The sequence below is a fragment of the Dipodomys spectabilis genome, unplaced genomic scaffold (assembly GCF_019054845.1).
Source record: "Dipodomys spectabilis isolate Male_0828 unplaced genomic scaffold, ASM1905484v1 ptg000115l, whole genome shotgun sequence".
NCBI classification, from domain to species: Eukaryota; Metazoa; Chordata; class Mammalia; order Rodentia; family Heteromyidae; genus Dipodomys; species Dipodomys spectabilis.
In genome coordinates, this window is record NW_024870792.1 from 10,028,480 (window position 1) to 10,043,186 (window position 14,707).

At 34.3% G+C, this 14,707-nt stretch overlaps 1 protein-coding gene across 1 annotated transcript in view; it reads right to left on the bottom strand.

Annotated features, from left to right (window-relative positions):
* The window catches only part of Fsip2 (fibrous sheath interacting protein 2), a 77,064-nt gene that overhangs the window by 39,306 nt on the left and 23,051 nt on the right, over window positions 1-14,707 (bottom strand). Inside the window, exons 12-15 of the mRNA XM_042688393.1 lie at window positions 12,930-13,036; window positions 10,483-10,582; window positions 7,921-7,957; window positions 6,046-6,082 (exon numbers count right to left, since the gene is read on the bottom strand). Of these exons, the coding sequence (XP_042544327.1) occupies window positions 6,046-6,082; window positions 7,921-7,957; window positions 10,483-10,582; window positions 12,930-13,036 (281 nt within the window). The remainder of the gene's footprint in view (window positions 1-6,045; window positions 6,083-7,920; window positions 7,958-10,482; window positions 10,583-12,929; window positions 13,037-14,707) is intronic.

Here is a 14,707-nt window from a genome sequence, read left to right on the forward strand (position 1 = left end):
CTTATTCTCCAAAACTCAAACCTCACATATTTTTCACTAATTTTAGAGATTAGTGGTTGACAAATTGAGATGATGGATTTAAAGTATGTTTAAAATACTTGTCTTGGAGAAAAAGGCCAATCTGGAACAATTCAGCATCTGCAACAATACCCAAGGACCAAAAGGCAAACTGTTTTAGAAACAGATGTACACATCAGTTGTTACAATGGACTTGGAACTGGGTTCCACAGCAAGAACTCAAGTCAGAGGAGAAAATGTATGGCTTTTGCTCCTCAGTGGAGTTGTTATATATCCGAATACCAAAACCCAGAAACCACACATCAATCCAGCTAACACCTACTACTATGTGAATGAATACAGAGATTAAGAGGGTTCATATCAGAAAAATGCAAACCACAAAATGTTATTAAATGATTGAAATTCCACATAGAAATAAAAGAAATGCAAGAAAATCAGATAATACAACATCCTCAGAGGCCATCAATCACATAATAAAAGACATGTCGAATGATAGCCGAGTAGAAGAAACACCATACATGGATCTCAAAGGAATGATGGTAAGAATGTTCAGTGAATTTAAAAATGACATTTAGAAATATATAAACATTTACGTAATAAAAACAGATATATGTAAAGAACGATATGGCTGACTAGCAAATACAAATGAACAGCTTAAATGATGTCTAACAGGATACAGTTAAACAGCTAAGAGAGTTCAATAAATAGTTCTAGGCATGAAATAAATCTTGAAAAAAAAAACACCTCAAATTGAAGTCCTACAGATGACAAAATAGAAAGCCTGTCTAGAAGACTATAGATAGCATGGAAGATAGAAATTTCAGATCTTTAAGATAGTGGAGACATTAAGCACATAGTAAAAGTAGCAAAAAAATACTGAGTAAAAAGATCAAAGAAATAGGAAAGGAAAATGATAAGAACTTGAAGAGCTATTAAAAGGAAAAATTTATGCACAATGCAGATACTTGAACAAGAAGACACAATAGGAAAAGATATAGAAAACTTCCTGAATCTGAAAAATAGAAGCCTATCTCAGCTTTTAAAATATCCAAAAGACCAGATGAACTTGTCTATTACATAAAGTGACAAGAATAACCACATAGAACAAAGACAGTCATCAGAATACCAGCAGACCTCTCAACAGAAACCTTAAAAGCAAGGAGGGATTGGAATGATGTACATCAGTCATTGAAAATTAACAACTACCACCACAGAATACATTTCACAGTGAAGCTATCATTCATAAAAGAATAGTAAATAAGATAAAACAAAAATAAATCAATTTATCAGCACTAAATCAGAACTACAGAAGATAAATTCTACATGTGGAAATGAAGATCAATGTAAATCTGAGAAAGATGACAAAAACAAATTCCAGCATATGTATAGACAATCATAGGATGAGCAGGGAAGATTCTAACATTAAAAACAAAACAAAAAACAAAAACAAAACAAAAAACATCCAAAACTTAAATGACAGTAACAGCTACAAACCTTTCCATTTTAACACAATGGAGTCCATCTAGACTCCATTTCCCAATTAAAAGACACAGAGTGAACAGTTGGCTCAAAAGGAAAACCTCAACCTTTTGTTGTCTATAACGAACACATTTATCTAACAAGAACAAATACTAGTATAGGGGAAAAGGTAGAAAAGGTCTGCCAAACAAAAAGCCTCCAGTCAGTGTAGTCATACTTGTATACAACAAAATAAACTTCAAATCAAAATTATTCAGAAGAGACAAAAAAAAAAGTCACTTCATGTTAAGAAATGACTATCAGGAGACTGAGATCTGAGGATTGCAGTTCAAAGCCAGCCCAGGAAGGAAAGTTGGTGAGACTCTTATCTCCAATAAACCACTAGAGAACCGGAAGTGGCTCTGCAGCTCAAGTGGTAGGGTGCTTGCCTTGAGCCTGAAGAGCTGAGGGACAGTGCCTAGGCCCAGAGTTCAAATCCCACCACCAACACACACAGACACACACACACACACACACACACACACACACACACACACAAAGGCTATCAAGACATGGTAATAAATTATTTACTTTGTGAAGGTCTTGGGGCTTAAACTCTGGGCCCAGAGCCTCACTTGGCTGAAAGATAAGTGGGTTATAGAAGAACGAAAAGAAATCAGGCATGTGCTAGAACCCAATAAAAATAAAAATATTTTTAGACCTTCTGGGTATGTCAAAGGCAAATGAAAGTTGATATATTATGTGCACATATCAACAAAATAATTTCAAATTAAAACCATAATGATACATCTCAAACTTCTTGAAAAACAAGAATAAACTAAACCTAACACTACCAGAGGAAATAACATATAATATAATGAATGATTAAGGCAGAAGTCAATAAAACAGAGACAAAAAAAAATCCTGTGTAAAAATCACAAAATAAGGGGCTGGGAAGGTGGCTCAGTGGTAGAATGCTTGCCTTGCATGCCTGAGGCCCTGGGTTTGATTCCTCAGCACCACATAAGCAAAAAGAAAAAAAGCTGGAAGTGGCACTGTGGCTCAAGTGGTAGAGCACTAGCTTTGAGCTGAAGAGCTGAGGGACAGCGCCCAGGCCCAGAGTTCAGGCCCCACGACCAGACCCCCCCCCCCCCAAAAAAAAAATCACAAAATAAAATGTTGCTTCTTTGAAAAGATAAAATTGAAAAATCTTTAGGCAATTTGATTAAAAAGAGAAAGTTAATGATGCATAAAATCAGAGATGAAAATGAGGATAATAAGCAAACCTCTAAAGATTGTGAGGCTGTATTTTACCTAATCTCAGCCTACCAAAATAGACGACCTTTTTTTTTTTTTGGTCTGTTGTGGGGCCTGAACTCTGGGGCTGGGTGCTGTCCCTCAGCTCTTCAGCTCAAGGCTAGCGCTCTACCACTTGAGCCACAACGCCACTTCTGGCTAGTGTGGTGCTGAAGAATCGAACCCAGGGCCTCATGTATGCAAGGCAAGCACTCTATCACTGAGCCACCTTCCCAGTCCCTAGAAAACTCTTTTAGTAACATGGAAACAGTAATAAAGACTCTTCCAACTGACATGTTGAATTGAAACTCCTTGAAAACTTACTTAAAAAATTTAATAAATGTGAATAAAAATCAGCCAGCAGAAAAGCCCAGAACCCAGTGGTTACAGCACTTTTTCATGAAATCTAAAAGAAAAGAACACTATTGAAGTCATTCCATGAAGTCAGCCTTCTACTTCTTCAAAAACCAAACAGAGACACACCAAAAAAAGAGAATAAAGACTAATCTCTGATAAAAATATATGCTAAATTTCTCAATAAAATGCTAACAAAATGCAACAAGTAATAAAAAATCTTACACCATGATCAAAATGGTTCTATTCCAACTTATGTAAGACTGGTACAATGTAGGAAAATTAATAAGTACAACAGGCCACATAAACAGATAAAAGAATAACGGCTGCACATGATATGCCTATAGCTAACCTTATGCTAAGTGGAGAAAAACTGAAACCAATTCCTCTAAAACCAGAAACAAGACACATGAGTACACTCTGTATACTCTTATTCGTTATAGTACCTAAATTTCAAGTACCAAAAAAAGAAATAAAATGGATCAAAATAGGGAAGAAGTCAAAGTATCTCCATTTGCTATCCATACAATACCCTAAAAACTGCATCTCAAATTCCTAGAGATGATAAAGCCCCTCAGGACTGCAGTAGGATACAAAACCTATGCACAAAGATCAGTAGTTTCTTTAATGTACATTAACACTAAACAGGATGAGAGAAAACAACTTCATATTAGCTGTAAAAAACAAAGAATTATAAAGAAACAAAAACCCAAACCTAGGAATAAGTTTAATCCAGAAGGTAAAAGATCCCTATGGTGAAAAAATAAGAGTTTAAAGAAATAAATAGTAAAAGACATCAGAGGATGAAAGAGATTTCATGTTTTTGCATTAGCAGAATCAATATGAAAACGTCCAGGCTGTCAAAGGAAATCCACAAATTTAATGCAATTTGCATTAAAATATCAATGAAATATTTCAGAAATAGGAAAAACATCATTGAGATACCCTCTCACTCCAGTCACAGTGGCCATCATCAAAAATAAGGACAGAAATATATGCTGGCAAAAAATGTGGGGGAAAATGGAACCCCAGTACACTATGGGATATAAATTAGTGCAACCACTATGGAAGTCAGAATGAAGATTCTTCAAAAACAAAAATAAGCTACAATGCAGTAATAAAACTTCTGGGCACTTGTTTACTCAAGAGAATGCAAATCAAGATATAATAATGGCACCTGCACAGCCATGTTTATTGCAGCACTATTCACAATACTCAAGTTATGGAAATAGCCCCAACTCCCTAAAAGAAAATGTATGTGTGTGTATATATATATATATATATATATACATATGTACATGTATATATATACATGATATACATACACATTCGTATATTCATATACACATACACACATGTGTATATGTATGTACACATGTATATATATGTATATGGATATATACACATATATCACATCTCTCTCACATGTATATATCACTTAAATATATAACACATGAGATACGTATATATGTATTAGGGAAATGGATATGTCTGGAAAATAAATTGAACAAAGTAAGCCCTTCTCAGAAAGTCAAAGAAATGTTCCTTTTTTAAATATCGAGATGATAGGCTTAAAATATAAACATATGTATATGAATACATTTACATATATAACTGACTAATATTTGGAACATTCAGCATGCGATTTCATAGTTTAAACCCACTGAACAATTAACAAATGTTTTAACAAAATGACTCTCAGGAGGCTGAAACATATCTTGACTGGGGTAATGAGGTCTAATGGACAAAGCAAATGAAGGAGAGGGGAATTATGGGTGAAAACAGTCTCTCTCTCCCTCTCTCTCCATGTGGTAATACTAGGAAGACTTGTTGAGAGCCTTGAGGAATGGTATATATTGGGGAAATGCTGAAGAGGGTGAATGGTTAGTATGTATTACATATATATTACATATATTACATGTATGTATTACATATATTGCATATACACTTGTATATATTACATATATACATACATATACATTGTACAACTATGAGAAGATAATAAATATAAATATAAAATAAAATATAAAATACTTTTAGTTTTCATAAATATATCCTATTAGTTTTTAAATTTTTATGCAGAATCCTCAAATTTAATAGAGAACATGCTTACTCTAAATTAACAGGACATATAAACTGAGATATTCAAAATACATAATTTTTATTATTACCAGATATGGTAACAACAGACCTAAATTATTAGTCTTAGGCTGAGTCTGGGTGAAGGCATTTCCAATTTCAATGTAAGAAAGAGGGACATTCATAAAGGTTTGAATGTAGTGAAATTAGGTAAATATGATCTTTTTCAACATTTTTCCATTAGAGTAATTGAGCAATAGTCATTGAATAAAAACTATTGTATTTGCTATGTAGTCTAGGATTTGAGCAGTGTGCATGCGAAATGCCATGAGTATGTGTTTTTCCACATCACTTTTCTTTTTCCTGGCAGGTATGACTAGACCCAGACTTGGATTTTTCAAAACACAGGTGACCAGCCACCTTTATATGAGATGTGAGATGATATACGTTAGTTCCTATGAACACTGCTAGAGAGAGAACTATGAGTCCTGACTCTGCTAATGAATTTATCAGCAAGGCCAGCAAAGCCATGAAAGACATTTTTCCCACTGTAGGCAGTTTTATTGCATTTGATACTGCTTCTTGAGGGTGAGGTCCCTCATGCTTTTACAATTTATATGCTTGAGAAAAACTTCTTTCTGGAGGGACAGCATTATCTTTTGAAGTAACTTTAGATAAAAACAGAATCTAAGAATTATGTAAACTTCAAAAGGCATGAGAAAATAGAAAAGATTGATAAATATCAATACATGATCCCTAATTATCTGATTCACTTATGTTTCAATTGACATGATATAAAGCATGTAATATGCTATCTTATGAATGGGTTTTTGTACATACTTTTTCATGCAAGCAATTTTGTAGAAGATGCTGTGGTCTGTAAAGCCAAGAAAAGTTGGTTAATTATTTAGAGATAGAGAATTTCCGAAACTATTCCCACAATGTCTAATATTTGAATCAGTTTTTCTTCTATTTCTGAGAGTTTCTCCACAAGGATCCAAAAAGGAAACTAAACTTTATTTATATTGTCTAAACCTCTTATTTCACTTTTTTCCTTAGACATTAGCCTTTGGATTCAGAAAGGTACTTTTTAAAAATAAGTACGTAACTGTACATTACAGTTGCATGAGCAAAGTAATGAGTACATTTCTTATCCAGCATTGTTGCCTCCTCCTTTGTTTTTCTTACTTAGGGAAGTTATAACTCCTCCATTAGCAACAGAACTGATCGTTATAGCTTGTACCTACTTTAGCTATGCCTGCTCCATGATTCTCTGCAGATTTGGAGGGAAGGTAAGGAATAGACTCTTCTCTGCTAGTAGACATGATAGCACAGGAGTGCTCTGATCACACTTTCTGTTATCACTTTATTTATGCAATTTAATTTCATGTATCTTCATCCATTTGCCCATATATCATAGTAGGCAAACAATGTGTGAGTGATTACTCAACACTCATAGATTTAATCATAGATTTCTGATTGTGTCCACTATCACTTAAATGTGTCCGTGTTGTGTAGGCCAATGTTATCTCACGTGTTCTCAAGAGCTTTCCCATCACACAGTAATAAAATGAAACAAAGAAAAACTTAAAAGAAACATAAGCAGGGGGCTGGGAAGATGGCTCAGTGGTAGAGTGCTTGCCTCGCATGCCTGAGGCCCTGGGTTGGATTCCTCAGCACCACATAAACAAAAAAAGCCGGAAGTGGGCGCTGTGGCTCAAGTGGTAGAGCGCTAACCTTGAGCTGAAGAGCTGAGGGACAGCACCCAGACCCAGAGTTCAAGTACCACGACCAACCAAAAAAAAAAAAACAAAACAAAAGAAACGAAAGCAATTACAATAACCTGAAGAATCATATAATCAGAGAAAATCATATCATATAATCAGAGTAAGGATCTGTAGAAACTGATTCTTCCATAAAAGCAATGGTTGGAATCAAAATTCCAGAATAATTTCCAGAATTCTGAAAATTAAGCATCTACTTTAGGTCTGGTAAGTACAGATAATAAGAGGAAGTGATTATTTTTATCCTTTCTTTTTCGTTCCATGATATCTTTGGAAAACAATAGCTCATACTCACATTATGGAAATGATGGTATGCACCTAACATCTGGCATTTTTCTTTGAATGTTTGATAAATATACTGCCATTTAATAAGACTATTAGCTCTGTGTTTACTTGTTGACAAAGGAACCTTGGTTTAGAAAAGTCTAACCTCTTATATTTGATTTGGTTTGTTGATTTTCCTTAAGATGGTGGTATTGGATCCCCATTACATTTTCTCCTTCTTCTCAAGTTAACAAGAATGGATGTAAGTATTATATTATTTAACCAATGCAAGTGATCAAAAAAGGCAGAGAAATGAAAAGCTTTGGGTGCTTAAAAATATCTCTTCTAAGTGTCTGAGGAATACATCATTACTAGTATTATTTGTAGATTGTTATTTTGGATGACACTTCCTTTTAGAAAGGAAATACATTTCTATATTATATAATAAATTTTTATCACTCTTAGGAAGCTAATAATTTCAGAGTATAAGGAATAATAAGTGTTTCGGAGAAGGAAAGAAAATCTGATCATGGGAAATGATCTGGAGATGAGAGGGCATAAAGACCCTGAATTCAGGGCAAGTACTCTCAGCAAGTGAGCATAGCACTCTTACGCAATTATTAAAAATATTAATTAAGAATTTCACATTAATTGCTTAAATACTTACATATTTGCAAAAACAGAAGAAGAAACAACACGGGGCCCTGGATTCTGAGGATGAATTCCTAAAGAGAAAATTGTAATTTTTATCCATCCTCAACAATCTGTTAAAATTATAATACCCTGTGCTAATATTTTCTGTTGTCACAGCCTTGTTTACAGGCTCTTGTGGACTTTCCACGGTAAAATCTCAAGTCCTTAGCACGACATAAAATACACCAGAAGACCTAACATGCTTGTCTCTCTCTCTAATGCCATCATTGGTGAGTCTTTTATATGTATGTTACATTCCAGAAACCAGCAACAAATTACAATCTCTTAAACATATCAGGCTTTCTATGCCTCTGGTCTGTTTCCTCCCATTTCCTTTAGAGTACCCTGTGCTCCCTTTTAACTGCCTTAAATCTTTATGTTATCTCTTAAGTTCACATTAACTCTTTTAAGCCTACTTAAATATTCATCCCCAGTGCTAGGTTTTACAATAATAAAAAGTGTACTCTTGTGTTTCCCTATGATATAATTTCCACATAATTTCCTCTGCAGTGAACAAAGTGCTAAATAATGCTCATTTTTTGCAACATATTTTATTCATGGAGTTCCCTAGCATTTATTTACTGATCTATCTTTTCAATCATGTGTTGAAATATTATCTACTTGTTTTGTGTACAGAATGCAAGATTCTGTTTTTGATTTGGATATTCTGCATAGATAGCCCAGACTTCATACAGAATATCTTTACTTTATATTGGATTGGAGTGGTGTGGATTTGTGTTTGTTGATTGTAAAAATACACAAATAAATGAAAGTCTTAGTCATATAAACGTGCTCTGGTCAGGAAAAAAAGTGTTAGTAATTATAATCATTTTGGAATCCAGCTTAATTCTTATTTTTCAAAAATAGTGAACAATTAATAAGTACTAATAAAATGTCTTATGAATCTTTTCAAGTTTAATTTGTGCAGATATGTCTTGTGCATTTTCAGTTCTGGAGAGATAGTGTCTCCATCACAAGCCAGAGGACAGTGGAGTGATATCACCTGGGTATCTCTCCTCACAGACACTTCATTAAACTGTTATTTTCACACCACACTCTGAAGAATTGCTAAGGAAGCCAGTAGGTTTGACTTCATCTGCATCTTATGCGCTTGCTGGCAAGTGCCAGTTGGCACAGACCTGTGGAATATATGAAATAGACCCTTGCATAGATACTAAAGGGTGTTAGGAGAGAGTAGAATGAGGGAATTTGCAAGTGGCAGAGGTCTCTCATCCAGTCAGGCTGGCCTGTGGAGGAATCTAAGCAGACACAACTATATCCCACAACCCCTACAAGACAAAAGACTAGTGGAGCCCTGATACTAATCACAGTTCCAACTAGAACATTTTTGCAGCAAGGATGTGTGTGGTGTGAATGAGAAAGCAAGCAAACTCAGAGCACAGCACTGCAGTATCTTACATGGGAACACAAAGTCACCTGTATAGAGAACAAGTGTCTATGAATTGGTGGCACTTGGGTGCTGAGGATGCTACAAGTTAGAGATTGAGAGCCTGAACTGTAAATAGAGCTCTATGTCCATTTTCCTTCAATGGGGAATCAGCACGTGGCTCAGAGCAGCTACACTTCTGACAAGCTAAGATTCCAAACTGGCTGCTCCATTGAACAGTACGTTCTGATTTGAAAAGAGAAGATAAAAACAAAAAGGCTGAGACAGAGGGCAATGAAGAAAAGACCAATGGTTACTTTTGGTATTTTTGTCCTCATTGTTTGTCTTTTAAAAATTTAATTGTTTTAATTGTACAAAGAAGTGTCCATTTAACAAAGAAACTTTCTTTCGAGTTCTGCTTTATTCTTCCTTTTTTTTTTTTTGCGGTCATTATATGTGGACCATACACCCACTTTCACTGCTGATTTTCAATTATCTATCACTCTCACATTTTCATTTTCTGTCTACAATAAAGAGCGCTTTCTCATTTGCTTTTCTCTATAAATTCTCTTGTCCACAATCTTTATTTATTGCTTTTACTTTTAGAAAGTGCCAGATTGCTTGTTGGTTTATGTTCCTTCCTTTCACTTTTCTCAGTATAACTTTATCTATACTTTTTCTACATGTTTTTATTTTTTTTGTATTTACGGGTTACTCCCCTCTAGTAACTTTATTTGCTTTCCTTTCTAGTCTCCTAACATGATGTACCTTGGACTATTCATACTGTTCTATTCTCCTATCCTCTTCCTTCCTATTAAAACCTTATTCTCATTGTTGGTGCCTATCAACTTTGAATTCTCTACTTCTAAGCTTCCTCTTTCCTGAATAAAATGAGTGTTTTCTTGATGGCCCTAGATTGGCATTGGCCTTGTCTTCCTCGGCCCTCTTATTTTTTCTTTTTTGTATTTATAATAGTATTAGATTGTGTTTTACTTCCATGGCTGTTTCAACCTTAGGCAGTAACAGCTTTAGCTTAATAAATAAGGGCTTCTATCCCTTGCATGTTCTACCATGCCACCTGACACAGCATGAAGTGGGAGAGTTGAAAATATTTAATTTAGATAATGAGTTTAAAATATTACAGTTTACTTAATAATTGCTTCTGAGGCTGACCTGAGTCACCAACCCAGCTTGATTTCTTGCTTGGTCTTTCGTTGTTGTTGTTGTTATCATCATCATTTGCCTCCTTCTATTAAAACAAAACCCAAAAGATATCCCTCTTTGGAGAAATTGAGTATTCAACTATTATTTTCATATTTAAAATGCAGAAATTTAGAACTAGAACCATGTTTCAAGAAGTTCAGCACAAGTCTCAAATGAGAAAGCCAAGCAATATTTGAGGCCTTGAGCTCAAACTCCAGTACTGGCACAAAAATAAATAAATAATAGAATGGATAAAGAAAACAATGAAATTTACCATTTTGAAACTTGAATGTTAATCTCAATGCATACATTTTATTATGTTTATTTTGTATATATTACTGATATAGTTAAAATGTCTTTGCTATTACAGAAGTTATCCACAATACTATACACACATTTGATAATTTTTAAGACTTCAATATTCATCACAAGATTATATTCAATCTAAGGTTTACTACAATAAAATAATACCAACAGGAGAAAAACGGGGAAGGACCCAGTCTGGGTCTGGAGAAATCCATATACTTTCCTTTTTTATATTCTATCTCCCTCTCTCTCCCTCTCATCTCTCTCTACTCTAGCAAGAAAAAATAGAATAATGAATTTAGAATGTTTTTGTCCAAGGAAACCCACTCATCAACTAGAAACTCAACATTGTTGTTGAAGGCTTTTCATGAGGACATCCTTTTGCTTAGTACATTCCAAATTTTCACTCTCAGAAGATAACCATATGATTCAGAAGAATCAAATAGTTTTAATAGTCTAAATACAGTGGACAACTTGTTTTGTATCCAAAAAGAATAGAAAAAAAATTACCTCACTCACATTCCTACACATCAGCCAAAGCCAGAATTTGCATGAAGATGCATTTAAAGGAAGCTGTCTTAGGCTGCTCCGTTACCGAATTCCTGTACCACAGCATCCACTAGAAACTCAAAGCTAGCTGTCTTAGAATGCAGTAATTTTGAAATAAAATTAATCACTTCAACAAGAAGAAGAGCTGTGTCTTTGAACAAACCAACAGTAGAAAAAACGTGTAGGGGCTGAGAAGGTGGCTCAGTGGTAGAGCGCTTGCCTTGCATGCATGATGCTCTGGGTTCGATTCCTCAGTACCACATAAGCAAAAGGAAAAAAGCCGGAAGTGGAGCTGGGGCTCAAGTAGTAGAGCGCAAGCCTTGAGCTGAAGAGCTGAGGGACAGCGCCCAGGCCCAGAGTTCAAGCTCCACAACCGGACCCCTCCAAAAAAAAGAAAAAAACGTGCAAGAAGAAGTACAAAATGGAAATTAGTTCTCTCCATATGTTAATATAGTTTTCTAGATGTTTTCAAGAACCAGACTTGCTTTGAGAAGCAAATTCAGTGTAATATACTCCTTACTTTCCCTGGATCAGAATCCTGAAACAGGTATCCTGGTATATTTTCTGACAATGGTAGGCTGTATATAATGTTCAAGAATATATTATAATAACTTAAATACTCTCTTCCTTAACATAAATTAGTTTTATTTTTAACACCTGGTACCCATTTGAATTTAATGAGAAGGACTAAATTAGTAACACATATATTCCCCTAAAAGGAAAATAATAAAATTTAGACATAGTTTTTCGGGGAGGTAGTCTTGATATTTTAAATTAAGGATATATACTTTGAAATATGATGGGAATATGGTTTTAAAATATCAGTGTTATTTTTTTTTCTGATTGGCTAGCTACTGATACATAAGAAGAGTGCACTCTGACAAAAGTATTGAAGACAAATATTTCTTTATATATAAATATAAACTGTAGTATAAGGCAGCACATTATGTAACCAAAGAATATTTTAGTTCTGCATAATTTAATTTCTCAATTGTTATATATTTCAGGATAAGAGAAGAAGATAACATTTTCTATTCTATTCAGGGAAAATTCATTTTGGAATAACTCAGGAAATCTCTAGCCTATAGAAATCTTATTCAAACCGTTGTAACTTCTTAGAGCAATAAAGCAGTTAATGCTATTAACTGGTTAGCTGAGGAAACCAATAATAAGTTGACATATTACAAAGGAAACCTATGTGAAGTCTGTACTGTGAATCCTTGTTAATTTTTCTACAGCAGGTAATTGACCACTGGTCAAAAAATACTAAACCAGAAGTACTATTACCAGAAGCACAATCAAAGAAGCTAGATTTGATTCTTCTGAGGGCTGCTGTTATATACTATAAATTATCATCTTGTGACATACGTTTATTCATACTGTATTAGTTATTAAATTTTTCGTAGGGTTGAATTAACTCCAATCATTAAAACCTGTCTTGTCTGGTTAAAGAAAGACAGTATCACATGCTAACAGTGACCATAAGGTCATAGCTCATTTAGTGTGTTTGTATTTTGAGTAAATGAAATGATACATACCTCTTGTTTTGTAGGACTCAAATATAACTGTGAATGTTTGTAGTAATTTCTTGTGGGTGAATTTTGATTTGAAAAATTTGAATCTGGATTAGATATATTCGTAGTTCCTAGAGAAAGAAGAGATATATTTAAATAAATCTTATAGAATAAATAATGAATATTAATTTGCTCCAATATTTTCTGTGTTGATCTGTCACAATGACTGATATAACTACAATGGAAACTTATTTGAATTAAGGAAGTATTGCCAAAACAAAATGAATTTTTTATATTTACTGCCTACAAATTTCAGTGGTTTGTACTGTTTCAATGACAAAGTGAGACTTCTACCATCTGAAACAATCTGTTTATAACACCATCTTTTTAAACTATTTTATATTAGCATTAAGTAAGTTGTACAAGGGGGTTTCAATTCAGCATGTCAGTTTGTAAGAACAATGCACTTCAATCAGTATCATTCTTTTAAGCATTCTTCCCATCTACCTGACCTCACGCATCCCCTAAATTTACCTAGGTATATATTCACATAAGTACATTAAATATTATGACTGTATGCTCCCACTCTTCATCTCTCCATTCATCTACCCTCCTTCCCTTGGACCTCACTTCCCACAACAATTCCTGTTCCAGCTTTCTGTTATTCATTTTGTGAAACTACAAGTTAGTTGTGCAAGGGAATTGTACTCTTGGAGTCCTCCCCTGAGCACTTATTAAATCATTTATGTATTGTGCAAATGGCATTGTGTATGTTTACAAATGTATTTAAATTTTTGATTGAACTTCCACGCAGAGAGAAAATATTCATCCTTTGTTTCTTTGAGCCTGACTTACTTGACCTAACATAATTTAAAAATTATTAAATATTTGTGCAAAGAGGTTACAATTTTGTAAGTTAAGGTTCTGATTTACAAAAGAAATCTGGGCCAGAAAAGCAGTGCTAGAAGTATCACAATTTCACACTTGAAGCTTTACTAAAGAGTCATAATAACAAAAACAGTTTGGTACTGGAACAAAAATAGGCCTGAAGACCAATAGAATACATTATAATACCTAAAAATAAATCCATATCTACAGTCATCTGTTATCTGAGAGAGAAGTAAAACATATACGTTGGAAAAAAGACAAGCCTCTTCAACAAATGTTGTTGGGAAAAATAGATATCTATATACGTAAAACTGAAACTGGATTCTAGTCTGTCACCTGTTACTAATATCAACTTAAGATGGATCAAAGACTTCGATGTAGCACCTAAAAGCTTGAAACTTCTAGAGGGAGGAGTTGTAGAAGAATGAGAGCTTGTTGACATATGAAGAAACTTTCTGAGTAAAGTTCCATGGGCTCAGAAAATCAGAGAATTGACAAAGAGGGTTTCATTAAACTGTTTCTGCACAGTAAAGTAATAGGTACTAAGCTAAAAATATATCCTACTTGCGTAGGTGAACATCATTTCCAGCTATATATAAGACAATGACCAGAATGATCCAGAATATTCAAAGAACTCATAAACTAAACCCTCAAAGAATCAATAGGGAGCTCTCAGAGGAAGAAATAAAAATGGCCAATAGAGACATGAAGAAATGTTCAACATTGCTAGCCATAAAGGAAATACAAATCAAAACCACAATGAAATTCCATCTCACCCCAATAAGAATGGCCATCATCAAGAATACAACCAATAACAGATATCGGCATGGATAAGGGAGAAAAGGAACCCTAAAACAATGTTGGTAGGAATATGAAGAGAGCAGTTTGGGGATACCTTCAAAAACTAAACACAG